At 42.5% G+C, this 15,288-nt stretch overlaps 1 protein-coding gene across 10 annotated transcripts in view; it reads left to right on the top strand.

Annotated features, from left to right (window-relative positions):
* Positions 1-15,288, top strand: part of NRG1 (neuregulin 1) — a 2,309,699-nt gene that overhangs the window by 1,697,090 nt on the left and 597,321 nt on the right. For all 10 annotated transcript variants that reach the window (XM_069626364.1, XM_069626365.1, XM_069626367.1 and 7 more), the window contains one exon: positions 7,870-7,991. In XM_069626364.1, the coding sequence (XP_069482465.1) occupies positions 7,870-7,991 (122 nt within the window). Of the gene's footprint in view, positions 1-7,869; positions 7,992-15,288 lie in introns of those variants that run through there.

The following is a 15,288-nucleotide window of genomic DNA, read 5'->3' on the forward strand; positions in this document are numbered from 1 at the left end:
TTGGGGGGACATCCTCAAAAATTCCAATATGACTTACAATACTCAGAATTGGTACTGTCTGTAATTAGTGTGAACCTGGAATTCGTCCACTCCTATTCTTTCCTTGCTTCTCTTTACAGGAACACCACCCCCTGATATCAACAATATCCCCACTAACCCTACATTCAAATCTTCCCTAAGTAAGGACATGGTCCCCCAGCCCCTTTGATCCATCCCCTCTCCTATTGTACATGTTATATTTACAATTAAACATGTTATGTATTTAATGTTCACATTTTATCATTGTCATTATTCTCTCCAATTCATGTTCTTTTATGTCCATTGCTGCCATCTGGTTTTACTTCCATCATGCTATTACTTCCCCATTGTACAGCAATTGACCACAGGATTGCTTCAAACTATGCTCTGTGCAATTGTATGTGTTTCTATTCATAACGCCATGCCCTGCAATCAATAAATATGAAATAAATAGTGCAGAAACGAATAAAGGCGATTGCCACAATCAAGGGGGTGGCTTTATGATTGTGCAGGAAGCATGCCTCTATAAATGCCCCCAACTGAGGGTATAACAGGCTTTTCTTAGGCCATTATGATGCAGTCCATGTCCCAAATGAGAGCAAAGTAACTTGAAACAGCTTAAAACATCTTGTTACAATTCCCAGATGCCTTCTAGCTGTCTTATAGGTTCGATCTGAAAATGTAAACCACCTGGGACCAAAGTGACAGTATCACAGCCCTTACGGTGGGATCACTACCCCCCCACCGCCTTGGGTGTGCAGACTTTCCATTATATCCATGCCTCCACTTTCTGCAGGTCTGTTATACACCTTAAACAACACTTCCTCATTTTCATGTATTCGAATTGTCAGATGTTGAAGGTCAAACAGGCCTGTTTCAATGATGTCACCACCCATTCAATGTTATGTCTATCGAGATCTGAAGACAGCCACCCGGCTTTCTTTAGGCACTTTGTTAGCTGCTATTCAATAGGGTTGATAACCCTATAAAGCAATTGGTGCTAATGCCATGTTTCTTGTCATAGGAGTACTTGGAAACTCCTTATAAAGGCTGTCCATTCTGGATCTTCAAGACACTTAGCGAGATCCGCTATGTTCCAAGATACAAAACGATATATACCTTGGGTTCCACCTTTTTGGGATCATCAGATGTTAGTCTTTTTAATCTAAATCTACAACAGCAACCTGCCCTTGTTTTTCAACTCCCCCATTGCAAACCCCCTCTCTTTACTCCCACTAAATAGAGTTCCTTGGTTACATTCCGTGTGCCCAGTCCCTACTCCTCGTATCTGTTATAAAAATTGTCCTGCAGATTTGAGCATGATGTTAACATTCTTTGGCGGGTAAGATCGAACATCTAGGCCCAAAAGCCCATCAACCAGTTTCCATGATTTCAAAAACACCAGTATATAATCAAGACTAGATTGTGGAATAGGTGCCCTTATGCACCTGACTACATCTTCTCTGATCAGAGCCAACCATCCTCTAGTGTGTCTGAACCAGTATGAGGTTTTATTCATTAGAGCCTCCTGATCTTCGTAGGAATTTGGGGTTAGCCGGGGCACATTGATCATAATTATCAAAGGTCACCCCCTTTTAAATTCAGTGCAGGTCGGACTTCCAGGTCCTGTTCTGGAACTGGGGGCAAAATGTGTCTCCCACTCAGGGATCTATTAGGGCTAGTTAGTGGGAGAGCATTTGGGTTCCAGGAAGAATCCTGGGACCTTCTCTGCCTGTTCTTATGGTTGGTTTCTACCATTTTCCAACTTGCTCGGATCGTTTTTTCTCGTGGGGCGCGGGCATCTTTGCTTTTTCCCTCCTGATATGGTATTTGGATTATTTCTTACTACTTTAGGAATATTTACTGTTGTGGGGAAAAAATCAATTTCAGGGGTCAGTGAAGCTACCTTATCTTTTAGAACCTTTAGATCAGCAGCCAATAACATACATTGGCTTTCCATGCTGTTAATTATTGCCTCTTTAATTGCTAAAAACAGCCCTTCAGTCTTTGAGCTCATGTTGCCCATATCTTTTACGATGCTTGGAATACAATATTGTGGGCATGTGTGTATACTTGAATCCTTCATTTTAATATTATTTCATTTTTGCAGGGGAAATTGGGCTTGAGAATAATTATTTTTGCCCTTTTCCCCTATAGGTGTGCTCCGACTTCTACTAGTGCCTCCACATGGACCTTCACTTAATGATTTTGCCCTCTTGACACTAGGTCTTTTAATAGGCTCCTCCCTGGTTTCAAGATGAGTTTGTCAGTTTCTTTCCGAGAATCTAACTCCCCATTCCCCCTCTCCTCAACTGAAATAACACTTGTTTCCGACAGTGATACACCCCCCCAACTAGAAGGACCCCCCACCTGAGACAGTTCCTAATTAATGAGCATAGATCTCAATAACTGGAATAAAATGTACTTCTCCTCCCCCATTAATCCCGCTAACATCTTTGACTGGTAATAAATAATTCTACCCCTCTGCCCCCCCCTCCCTCCCAGGAGGATAGCTCAGCTGCAACGTGCATGCCTTGAAAGGAGGACGACACGAAGCAACACAGGTTCGAGCCCCGTGTCCGCGCTTAGAAAACACTGGGTGTTTAAGCACGTTATGAATACGCAACTAAGACAAAAAAAATAACAATTACGCATCCAAAAAACAAACAATTCCTGTAACAGCGCCTTGATGCCTGTGGGCTGTGTGAGCGCTTTAAAAATGTAAAATAAATAAATCCACTTGGTATGGGACAAGAGGGTCCTTTCTAGTAGGGCGACCTATTGCCTTCCCTATTTTGTTCACCTGTCGTAGGGACAGGAGACAAGGGACAATCAGCTTGTCATTAGTTATACCTGAAACCGCACAATTAGACGAACATCTTACAATCGCTAGGAGGGGTCAACTAAGTGATCTCTTATCTCTGTCAGTCAGTAGCCCCTTTATCTCTGTAATAGGCTGTTTACATCCTTGATTGGCTTAAGCATGTGCAAGATCTTTTGCTGCATGATGTCAGGAAGGATCGGGAGCTCAGCCTTTCTATTCGCCATTGCTATAAGGTAGGCACAAAAATAAATAAAAAAACACAGATAAACCGTACAGAAATAAATGGTAGCCATCTAGAATACAGTCCTCAATCCAGCCTATAGTGCATGGCAAGGGCAACAAGCCCAAAATAATCAGGCAGGATACTATATGTACAAGTACCAGGCCCTCTTGCCATGCTGGCCGTGGAGCGAAGAATGCCCGGCAGCTTAATGGACTGCCTTAGTCTTCCCAACACCCCCCCCCCCCCTCGCTCCCACACCAGACAATAAATGTAGGCAAGCGTTCAGCACAGTCAGCAGTCAGACACCAACTGTAAAGTGTTAATCCGGTTACAGCATTGCAAGCCAACATTTGGAGGATGTGACAGTAAAGGGCAATCCAAACTGGGAGGCTTGCAATTAAGTCACAGTTTCATCACGACCGTTCAGTAGCCGTCAAGAGGTATTGTTAGCATGACAAGAATGCAAAGAAAGAGATTTCCCAATTGTAATAACTTTACTTGCCAAACGTAGTTAAATGGACCGACTCGCGTTTCACAGGCAAAGCTTTCTCGCTGTTGTATACAGCCTGTGGCTCCAGCTGCTTGTCCTTGGCCGCGCGGCCTTCACCCGGAAGGGTTCAGGGAAGCACTTCTAAACGTTGGGGGCATGGCTTGCCCCTGTTGCCAATCAGGACACCATGTGGAGTGGTTAGATGTTGGAAGGCGGCTCCAAACAGCCCCTTGCCCTTGGCCTGCGCGGGCTTCTTATCACCTTCAAGCCAATTACTGCCCCGTCCTGGCAATTAATTATCTCCATACCATGTACACTGCATGGATAAGCACCCTTGGAAGAAAAGGTATAAATGCTATTCCATAATGGACTACTAGTGCCACCTTCATGCATCTGCCCCAAAGGCCCATAGATTGTTCTTTTTACTGCCCTCAACTTCACACACTGGATAAGGAGATGTCTAGTGGTTTCTAGTTCTAGTCAGAAAATCCTGCATTCATGTTCTGCCTGGGGAATCTGACTTCTGGCACCCAACACCACAAAGGAAATCTGAGTTTCATGCCAAAGTATTTCAATCTCTGTTCACTACATGTTATCGGGTAGGTGAATGGTACCAAATAAGGGAAGCGTTGGTCCGCACAATTTTTTAAAGTTTGTTTACCCGATGGGTATTAAATATGACTAATTCTGTCCCTTTCATAAGTCTTCTTTACCAGAGATCTTTTTGCCACCATAAGGTTTTCCACAATATCCAGGTTCCAACGTATACTGTCATGAAACTCCTTATAAGCAGGACATATGTCTTCATTTCCGGGTTGGTGCCAGAGAACCCTCTGCCTGGCTTTTTATACCATCCAAATTGCGTCTTTCCTATATCTGCCTTTATTGTGAATAGTAAAACCCTTCTCTTCACCTTGAATAGAGTAGCAAGGGAAGCCAGCCCTAGCTCAATACGTGTGGATTCCATAGGCAGTGATTGGAGTAAGCCGAGTGTTCACCTCCGGAGCTTCCCCTCCAATCCTTTCAAACAATGTATTTCTCGATCAGTGTACATCTCTAATTTATAATGGATTCCAGGGTCTGTGCTTATTTCATAGACTTGCAACATTCCTTCAATTGAAAATCCTCCTCTTGGGCCTCATCACAAGTGGGCGATATATACCACCCAACGCAAATAGCGTTACCGCAACTCGATAGCGCTGGATCCTGAGTTGCGGTGGGGCGGTAAATCCCCATTCATATTGGGTCCATTGGACCCAATTGGGTATTTTCTGCACTATTACGTGGCGCTAATAGTACCGAACATGGGGGGGAAGTGGACAGATTTACCTCCGGCCAAAAGCTGCCCAATTCCGAGTTGGGCGGAGCAGTAAAGCAGCGGCAATAGCTTTACCTCTGCTTTTTTTACCATTCTGCCCAACTTGTGAGGAGGCCCCCTGTCTTCACAAAGCTTTTAATCATTCCAAACTTGCTCAACGCTTTGATCGTAATGTGCTGCTTTAGAAGGGCTGTAGAGTAGGTTTTACAGTGTACTGTAGATTTGAATTCTTGATAGCTGTAAAACCAGCGATACTGAGTAGCGGAGTGCTACAGCGAAAGGAAGTAGCCCACTCAATGAAAGGTGAAAGGTTTTTGTTTCATAAAGTGAATGAACTATAAAAAGCGAAGTGATCAAAAGTAACGCCGGGAAAAGTGGGGGGAGTAAAAAGGTGAAAGTTTAACTTTTGTGCCCATGACATCGGACTACCCAGATCAGGAGATACTGGAGCCAATAGATACTGGAGCAAATAACACAAGAATGTGGAGGTAAAGTCGAAGTGGTCCTACGGAGGTCTGTATTAAAAGCCACCCACATTCGATAGTCTTTGACATCAGCAAAAGGGCTGGGCCCGACTGAGGGAGACCTACGTGAACTTTGAACTGTAATAAGTTAGGGGAAGGGAACCCCTAAAAGATGTGAATTAAGCATGGGCCTCGATCCATGTTTTGAAATGGCTTTGTTTTGAGAACCTGAGCCAGAGTGTGTCATCCTTTCTACGCGGACCGCCTTACTCCATACTGTCTAACGCGGGGAGGTGAGCTGACTCAGCCAGACTTTAGCTTTATATTCTGACAGTGATTTTTTGTTTTGCATACATATTCTCCTACGTAGGGGAGCCATTAGGTTTTGTTCATTTAGGCCATTTTGATTTGACGGACGGCACTAGGACTGTTTTATTTATCATTTGGTGGTATAGACCACTCCTATCTTAGCTATAGGGCAAAGTAGGAGTTTTTTCAACCCCAGAAACTTTAATAAAGGTTTTACAAACTGTACCTTTTTTGTCAGTGTCATACTTGTTATACCATGCTTCCCCTACAATTTCCTCTTTGATTTATGTGCACATTATTTAATGCAATATTTGACTTGTATAGAACATCTCCCGAGGAGACCCTTTCACTGTCAGGCTAGGGAGGGGAACCCACTACGCAATACCCTCCCTAGCGAGGCAAGTGGGACCTCACTGGGAGATACTCCCCCTCTGGGAACAAGGACTTCTGTTCTTATGAGGAGCTCCCTAAATCGCATATCATTAACCCCCCTTCAGTGGCATCTAATGAAAGAAGACATGAAGAGCAGATTAAAACCTGTTATTGTCAGCCAAACACCCCATTGATGTCTATGCAGAAACATCGGCATAGTACTGAGATGAAGAAAACCAATAGAGGAATACAGAATGTTAAGTCGTACAGAGAAGAAGGACTTGGGCACTACGCCCAGGAAATTCCAAGGCGGCGTCATAAATGAGAGACAGAGACCTGGGGAATGCGAGAGCCCAAGTGTTTCAAACCAGCTGGGAGTCGAATGCTGACTGAAACTTGGTCACGCTGTGCCCGACCGCGGAAAGATGCCTATGTACAACCTCCACCGTGGGAAGGTGGAGATGGTAGAAGACTCCAGAAGTGAAGCTGGATGCAAAGCATCTTGAACCAAAGCAAATGAAGGGTGGTGGTGTAATCACAAGCAAGTCACGGTGGACCTGGAAGTCCATAAATAATGCTGAAACTACTTTTGGAAAAGTATCACGGAACAAGCTGATCAAACGAAGAACAGAAGAAAGAGAAGCCTACCTGACAACAGAACAAGGTCCCGACCTGATGCAAACCCCAGTGACGCTATCCTCGAAGAGTGCAGGTAACTGGGAAAGCAGGAGAGCCCGGAAGGGGACAAGAGATAATAACTAAATGCTCATACTTGTCCCAGTCAAGATCAAATATTAATATTGTCTGAAGAGAGTGAGAATCATTACTGGGCAAGTTTATACTTGTCACAGTCAAGATCTAGTATTAAGGTGGTCTGAAGCGTGAGAATCATTAGTGGCACGTTCATACTCATTCCAGTCGAGAGCAAGCATTAAGATTGTCTGAAGAGAGTGAGAATAATTATTGGAACTCTCCTAATTGTCCCAGTCAGAATCAGATATCAAGAAGGCATGAGAAGAGTAGGAATCACATGTGTAACACTTCTACTCATCCTAGTCAAACAGAAGGGTCAAGAGCATATGAAGAAAGTAACCATTGGAATTTGGACACAGAAACTAGTCCCAACCAAGATAAAGAAAGGAGATTGATAGAGAAATCTTGAGTCCATATAAAGAGGAAGATCGCAATGTATACAGAAGTGGAAGAGAAGGGGTAAAAAGGAAAGAATCAGAAAAACAATAAAAGAGGTCTGGAAGAATTCAGTATCTAAACTGTGTGATCTGATGAGAACAGTTGCCAAAAACTGTCTGAGGATATGCCATTGAATTGAACGTGGTGGAAGACCGCCTTACAGGGCAAGGGAGGCATTCTCATGTGCCTTAGTAGTTATAATAGTGGTAGGGGTCACTATAGGTCAATTTGGACACTGAGCTGAACTTGGTTTGGACTCACCGATTACTGACAAGCACATTAGTTAATTTTGTTAGGTAGGGAACACCCATAGTTTAGTGGAAGCTAGGAGTTTTCACCTTTCATTTAATAAATACCAAACGTGAGATGGAAAATCAGAATATGTGTTCTTCTGACCCTCCACAGAAAGGAAAAATAATTTCACTTTTGTGCATGCCATAATTAAAAGGGACAGTCAGTTATAGGTTTTACAGAGTTCTAACTTAATTGTGAGAGTTAATTTACTAAAATTAACACAAGGATAATCTAAATGTGGCAGTCGCTCACAAGGACTACAAACGGTTGCTGATACAGTGTTAAGATTATTTGTGTTGCTTGAATGTACATCCACAATTAAGATTTTACTCATGAATTTAATGTCAACTGTTCTTTCTTTTTCAGAAAAAAGTCCTCTGAACTGCATATCAATCGAGCATCGCAGGCAGATGCTGGAGAGTATACATGCACAGTGACCAACAAGCTGGGGAACGATACGAAGAAAGCTAATGTAGAAGTCATGCCTGGTGAGTGACGCATTATTAATACCAGATTCTGTTCTAAAAAAGTACCCCACCAACCTTGGGAACAAAACATTTTTCAAATCGTGTCCTGATACATCCAAAAAGACACCACTGTGCCAACTCTGATGCAAAACGTATTGTTGCACTACTAAGCGTCCTGACCTGTGTTAAAAAGAAAAACAGGCTCGCATGACTCCAGCTTTCTTGTTTGTGTGGTTGAAACTGTAGTGTAAAGAAGTTGGCCCTGCTGCTAACGTGGAGCAAATGTACAAGAATCTCGTTTGTTTGTTTGTTGCTCACATTTATTTGCTTGATTATTTTATAAACGCTTGCATATTGACCTGCAAAAAAAGTCTAAGAAATCAATTCACTCAGCAGCACACAGGACATATATATCAGTAAGACATACCCAAACAGTAATGTCTAAGAGTAAAATATTGCAATATTGCGCACCCTTTATATTACTTAAAAGAATCATTCAAGCATGTTCACTGTATTCCTTTCTACGGGTACTTACAAGTACATCTAATATCCTTGTACATACATATGTCACTGAAAATATTACAGGGTGTCATTTTCGAACATATGATGGTCAAAATGGAGGTGTAAAAGTGCGTTTATATGTTCATGTTGTGCTCCATCTCGTATTTCTGCTTTTCCAAGGCATAGGAGGACAGAAAGTCTCCATATTTTAAGACCACACGGTTTTACCTGCATAAGATGTTCATGCAGGTGAAAAACCAAAGGATTCCTATGAAATCTGCCTTGGTTTAGCACCTGCTGAAGACCAGGCTAATTCCATCAGACTCCATTATGAAAGCCGCCTGCAAAGTGTACTTTGTAGGCAGAGTTTTATTACTCACAATGCCGGAGCATAAAAGTTATGAGAAATGGTAATTTCTCCTTCATTTACTCATCACGATTACACTCCACAAGTGTCAAGCATTACATGGGGGCATTTGGTAGGTATGAAGTGGCGCTCAGAGTTGGGCACACAAGATATGGGTTAATACGGAGGCCAGGATTTGTAACAGGGGCTAGCTGCCCCCTTAAACCAGCACTGGAAAAAACAATAGCTTTGTGAATGTACAGGGCAAGATGTTTGCTTGTCTCCCACAGGACAAAACAGGCCTGTGCAAGCGAAGGCAGATGCAACTATGGCTTTATTTTTTTAAAATCATGTTATATTTTCAAGTAGGATGGATAACAAAGGGTTGAATGGGAAGTGTTTGAATGGATAGTGGTGAGAGAATTATCAGGATGCAGTGCAGGCAAGGTATCAGGAGGTACTCACCAGGGAATAACAAAGGATATGTCAACCTGGACTCTGTTGTGTAGTAAACTTGGACATAATAGGTCCAAGTCTCCTCACAAGAGGGAGATCTTCCCAATGACACACCCCACTAGCCTATGTCAATAGGAGAGCTACAGGAGCAAATCACTTGAAAGAGCGACAGATCCAAAAACCATGTTGAGACACCAGGCCGCAACAATAGGAGAGGAATCTGAGTCAGTACTGCTTAAAACGTGTAGAGCACAAAAGGGTAGAGCACAACTAACCACTATATTAAAGAACAGTAACCTGGATGGAGTAGTGACAGGGTCTTCAATAGCCGTACCAGAGGTGCCCTTCGCCTTGAGTCTTCCTCTAGGAAAACTCAAGAGTAAATCACTAATTTACTAACATCACACCTGCCAGAGTAACAATCCTGCCCCTACCAACCCCAATATATATTGTGAGAGTATGGACTAATCCTTGCCAGATAGAACTGTTCAGGTGTCCAGGAGGGTGATGTCCAGAAGTGTGGTTGAGTAAAAATAAAGGACGGGAGAGCAAACTAAAGATGGGAGGTTATTAGGGGACTATACCCAGGTGGCATGAGGGACGCATTAGTGTCGGGTTGATGCACAGATAGATGTACTCAGCATAGCATCCAAATTCCTGTACATAAGGTATCTGTGGAACTTTGTGGTGATGGCAGTAAGCAAATGAGGAAGCAAGGTACGTGTGGAAATGGATCCCAGAAAAAGGTGACTGCTCAGGGAAGGTGTACCTCCGGCGTGTGTGTATGCCCCATGATGAAAACAAGAGTCAGTGTCAACAGACCGCGCTTACCGGTGTAAGTGGCAAGTGAATGCAATCCAAAGATCGGTCCAAGTCTGGCACTATTCAGGCAGAGTTTACAAGCCGAATCGGGAAGCAGACACAATCCAAAGAACAGGCTGTGGTAGTTGCCGTGCGGGTGGAGTGTCAGAGCCGAGTCGGAAAGCAGAAACAAATCCAAAGGACAGGTCGGGGTCGATGCAGTGCGAGCGGATTTCAATAGTTCCAAATACGGGAGACAGTCACAGGTCCGTGAAACAGGCAAGGTCGGCAATGGGTAAACAGACAATAGTACAATATGTGGTTTAAAGATGTGTAATTTTGTTTTATTTTATGCTATTCATGCCTCATGGATTGTACTGATACATGCTGTCTTAATAAATATTTTGTTGAGATTGTAATAATTTATATGTTTGAGCAGAAACACTAACTTGGTACACTTTATGACAGTCCTCAGTTCCTGGCATTTTGAGGACACTTGTAGTATATTGCTCATCTCATACAGAGCAGATGAAAAATCTAGGGGTCCATTTTGACACACAGCTCTCCATGGTCCAGCACATAAATAAATTCGTTTCTGTGACATATTACTATCTAATGATCCCCAAGTAGGTTAGACCCCTCGTCCCGGGAAGGTAGCTCAAGCGGCAACGTGCTCGCCTTGGAAACAAGATGGCACAAAGCAACACAGATTCGATCCCAGGGTCCACCTTAAAAACCTCTGGGTAATAAGCGCGTAATAAATATGCAACTAAGACATATTCCTGTAACAGCGCCTTGATGCCTCCGGGCTGTGTGAGCACTTTAAAAAGCAAATAAATAAAAAAGAAATAAATATCAGAATGTCATGCAGCCACCATTGCCCGTGCTGTTAGTAGCTCATGTTTTTACAATGGTAACTCATTACTGCCCCCCCCAATAGGTTTTTAATAAAATGCAGATGATTCAAAACACTCCTGCTCGTGCAGTAGTTGGCTTTGCTTCAATAAAATGCACAGATCCCCCATTTTGAAGAAGTGCCACTGGCTCCCCATCGTGTTAAGAATTTAGTTCAAATCATTGACCCCGATCTTCAAGTCGTTATAGTATATTGATCCCAAATATCATTTCTGAAAATTTCAATTTTACTCTCCTTGCGGGCTCTTCAGACTTTTAAAAGCTATGAGGAGGTTTTTCAAGTGCTAGCCACCAAGATTTTGAATTATCTGCCTTTTAATCTCTGATGTCTAAATAACCATGATTGAAAACATTTTTGTTCATGAAATCGCTCGCATTCGCACCCGGGGAAGGGCCATCAGACAGTCAGGTGGCTGGAACAGCGGGCGAGAATAGACATTTTCCACCCGCTGCTTGCAGCCACCCGAGGCCCTTCCCCGGTGCCATTTCTTTAAATTTGTATTTAATGTGGCAAGGCAACAGGGAGCCACTCCCTATTGCCTCCACACTCACTCCTTTCCCCAAAAACAATCTGTAACCCTTCCTCCCTCCCTCCCCACTTACCTGCTGGACCAGAGCCTTGTGTACTCACCCCCTATTTTACAGGCACCCTATCCAGAGAGTGTGTGATTTCTGTTCCAAATGAAATCCCTATTGACAGACAGTACTTCCCTCTGACTCCTGTTGTCCGAGTGCAGTTCTTCAGGAACTCTGCAAGGTCCTCTGAACCTATGATGCTTTAATGCAGGCAAAGTAAGTAGGACTACCAAACAAGCACCGTAAAAGGTTTGGCAACCCTTCTTGTTCAAAAACATCTTTCAACCCTAGAAAGGAAGTCTGTACAGTTTAGTTTAGTTATTTATTTATAGTGCGTGCCTCACGCTAGGGTACATGGTACATTACAAGAAAATGCAGTTACGTAGTTACATACAATGATAATAAAAAGGCAGTACAGTAAATATAATATATGAACATGATACACAATAAATAATCAGCAGTAAACAGAGTGCAGAAGTTATTTACAGGTGGAGATTCAGAATCGGGTTCGGAAGGAGGATGGCTGGGGACTCTAATGAGGAGCATCATTCGTGATAAGCCAGTTCTTTATGTTTATTGGATCCTAAGTATAGCGCATTGCAATATTCCATTTTGAATAAGACTAAGGCTTTGGCAAGAGTGATACAGCTTTTAGAGGAAAGGAAAGGTTTACAGGACCGAATGAGCTTGCACGTCTATGCAGTTGCAGAGGCTGTTGCGCTGACCTGTTGGCCCATGTTTAATGAGGAGTCTAGTAAAAACCCAGTGTTTTTACCTCACTGGCGACTTTGATGTTTACATCAATATTGAAGGAACGTTATCGGTCTCCCAGTTTGGTGATATTCATAGGGGTGGTTAGGAGGAGGAGCTCTGTTTTCTCATCATACAGGCAGATGTTGATAGATGTTGATGTTGACAGTATTAGATGGTGATATTGAATTCTAATAGATTATTAATAGGTTTCTCTATTACCAATGAAAATGCACACACAGCCTACAATGACTGTTCTGTGGTCTGTCACTTCCTCAAAATAAGAAACCCATGTAAGTGACCAGGTTTGCAAGAGAATAACAATTACTTCCTATTGTGTTCTAGTTCTCATGCTAAAGATACATTTAAGTCCTTTGTTTATAGAACTGAGGCTTGAACTGCCTTAGGCTTTCATTCATGGCTGCCACACAGGTCCTTGGACTGCTGCACTTCTTCTGCCAGTGCAAACAATGCTTCTACATGTACACCTGCTTCGTGATTTATCCTAATTATAAAATAGCACCAACTCTTTAAAAAATTGAACAATCTGTTTCACTGCCAACATTACTACAGCAGATCGAAGTCCAGTGTGTTCTTATACACATTATATTATTGCCTGCTTGGTGCAGGCTATCACTTACACAACAAGTAACCAAATTTAGCAATCTGGATGAGATTGTTGACTTGTTTTGCTATATAAGTCTATAATGCATTGGTAGTCTACACTATAAAATGATCGAGCTTTACCGTAGCCTTCATGCATTACTTCTTCCTGCTTTCTCACTTTCCCAGTCAAAAATCTCTAAGCCTTTTCAAACCAATATCAAAGTTACTGAATTATATCACTACGAATGGAAAAACGTTGGCAGATCAAACAATCCTAGCTAACTTTGAAAACATGATATACCAAGTATGGGGCATCATCTGATGATTAAGACCCTTTGGCCAAGTTAAGATGGGCCGAGGGCATTACTGACTGGTACTGGCCTCCTCCGAGGTGTATCACTTGGCAAGCGATCCGAGGAGCTGATTGCTGCTTTTTTGTAAAGGAAGTTCTACTATGCACGAAGCATGCACACCAAATTCCCTTAAAAGAATACCAACAATGGTGTTGCCATGCAGACCGAACCAGCCCCTTTTCTGTATTCATAGCAACAGCATTGACCGACTACTGGCTGATGAGGGAATAGGTGACCAGGTACGTAGGTGTCAGGGGGTACGGGGGGAGCATGGAGGGGGATTCTGAGGAGCCAGTGGCCTACATGAAACAGTTTCCCAGCCACTTGTTTAACTTACCATGTTTGTCCCAATATAAACATGCAAAGAGAAGCAACCAGACTGATCCCAGAATATCTGCAACAGAAAAACACCTTCAATCTTCAATCATGTTTCTCACCAATGGGTTGACAGAAACCACATTGGGAAGTGTGAAGGACTCTATGCAGTAGAAGGACATTATTGTTTTTTTAATCCGTCTCCATCTCTCAGCAGCCTTTGACACAGTGTACTCCAAAATGCTGTTGAAAAGTATGAAATACTGGGTTTGAGAATCTGGTATAAGCCTGCAGTGGATAGGCTCATTCTACCTCGACTGCAACCAGACATGTGGTGTTCCTCATGCATCCTATATCTCCACGTCTGTTTAAGATTGACATGCATAAACTGGCCAAGATCTTAAAGCAACAGCACAGTGCACTTTCTTTTTTTCATATTGCAAGAAAAGGGTGCTACACCTATTCAGAACAATTTTCAATTGCAGGCTGATACTCAGATTCGCATATGGCTGAACTATGATCTGGTAAAAGAGAGATCAATGTCCGTCTTTTAACTACAACTTGACAGTAAGTTACCTCTGCTTAAAGTGATTCAGAATTTAAGTTATGACATGGGGTGTTGTCCCCACTTCCCTCCCATATACCTGGCCAACTGGACTAGATTAACCCCTTACCAGCATTACATTGCAAAGAGTTAAACAATCTAAAAATCCTTTTTAATAACAACCTGTTCATCCCCAAAGTCAACTCTGACATAGAGAAAAAACATAAGTTCACCATGTTCCAGAAAACTCTCTCCTTATTGCAAACAAATCACTGTTGGAACCGACCACAGCCTTAGTAATGGCAACATTGGAATATTGCAATTTAATATACTTCGGCCTTCCAAGAAAGATGTTAGTCTTTAGACACTCCAAAAGCAGGCAGCTTCTGAATCAGCAGCCTGTGAAACCACTCTTTAAAGTACTCCATTGACTTCAGCCACAAAGGCCTCATGGGACAGATGACAAATGGATCCGGAAAGGTATAGTCATGAGTTTTTATTTACAGAAGTAAGGGAAGTCAAACACAAAGTCAAAATCAGCAAACATGAAGTCTACATCTGCAAACTTAGACATTGGATAATCTCCCAAGCAAAATATCTCACCTTCAGGATGCCAAGTCCTCCTTCCTCATAAGCTAAGGTTTTCTGGGACCCATAGCTTTCTAACATGATATCTTTCATCTCTTACAGCCCTTCACGCGCAGAAGTTGACCTATTGGCCTTGTTGATGGTTGTTCATATTGCAGGATACATTATTTCACTGAAAATGTTTATATTTGCTGACTCTGGGACCATATTTTAAGATTGCTGAATGTTTTATTTATAGTGATGCAATTGCTTGTGTGCATTGTTTTTGCCATGATATTTGGTTCTAGGAGGGGTGTTGCTCTTGTTTACAGGCCTTTCCTGATACCACATGGACTGTCATTTGATTAATACTTTTGTGTAATCTCTCATCTGCCACTAGGCCACTTGCTCATCATTTCTTCGACTGACCGGGGAATGGGACATGGGGGAATGGGACATATTGCCTCAAACATGTTCTACATAATAAAAGTGTCTTACTCTGTGCTGTGTTTATCTCTGATAAGGTTGTGGCATTTGAAATCGTGAATGTGACCTTTACATTTATAAGCAGATACAGATTAATTTATC

This window comes from Ambystoma mexicanum, chromosome 6p (assembly GCF_040938575.1).
Source record: "Ambystoma mexicanum isolate Mex_15411 chromosome 6p, UKY_AmexF1_1, whole genome shotgun sequence".
Classification (NCBI taxonomy): Eukaryota; Metazoa; Chordata; class Amphibia; order Caudata; family Ambystomatidae; genus Ambystoma; species Ambystoma mexicanum.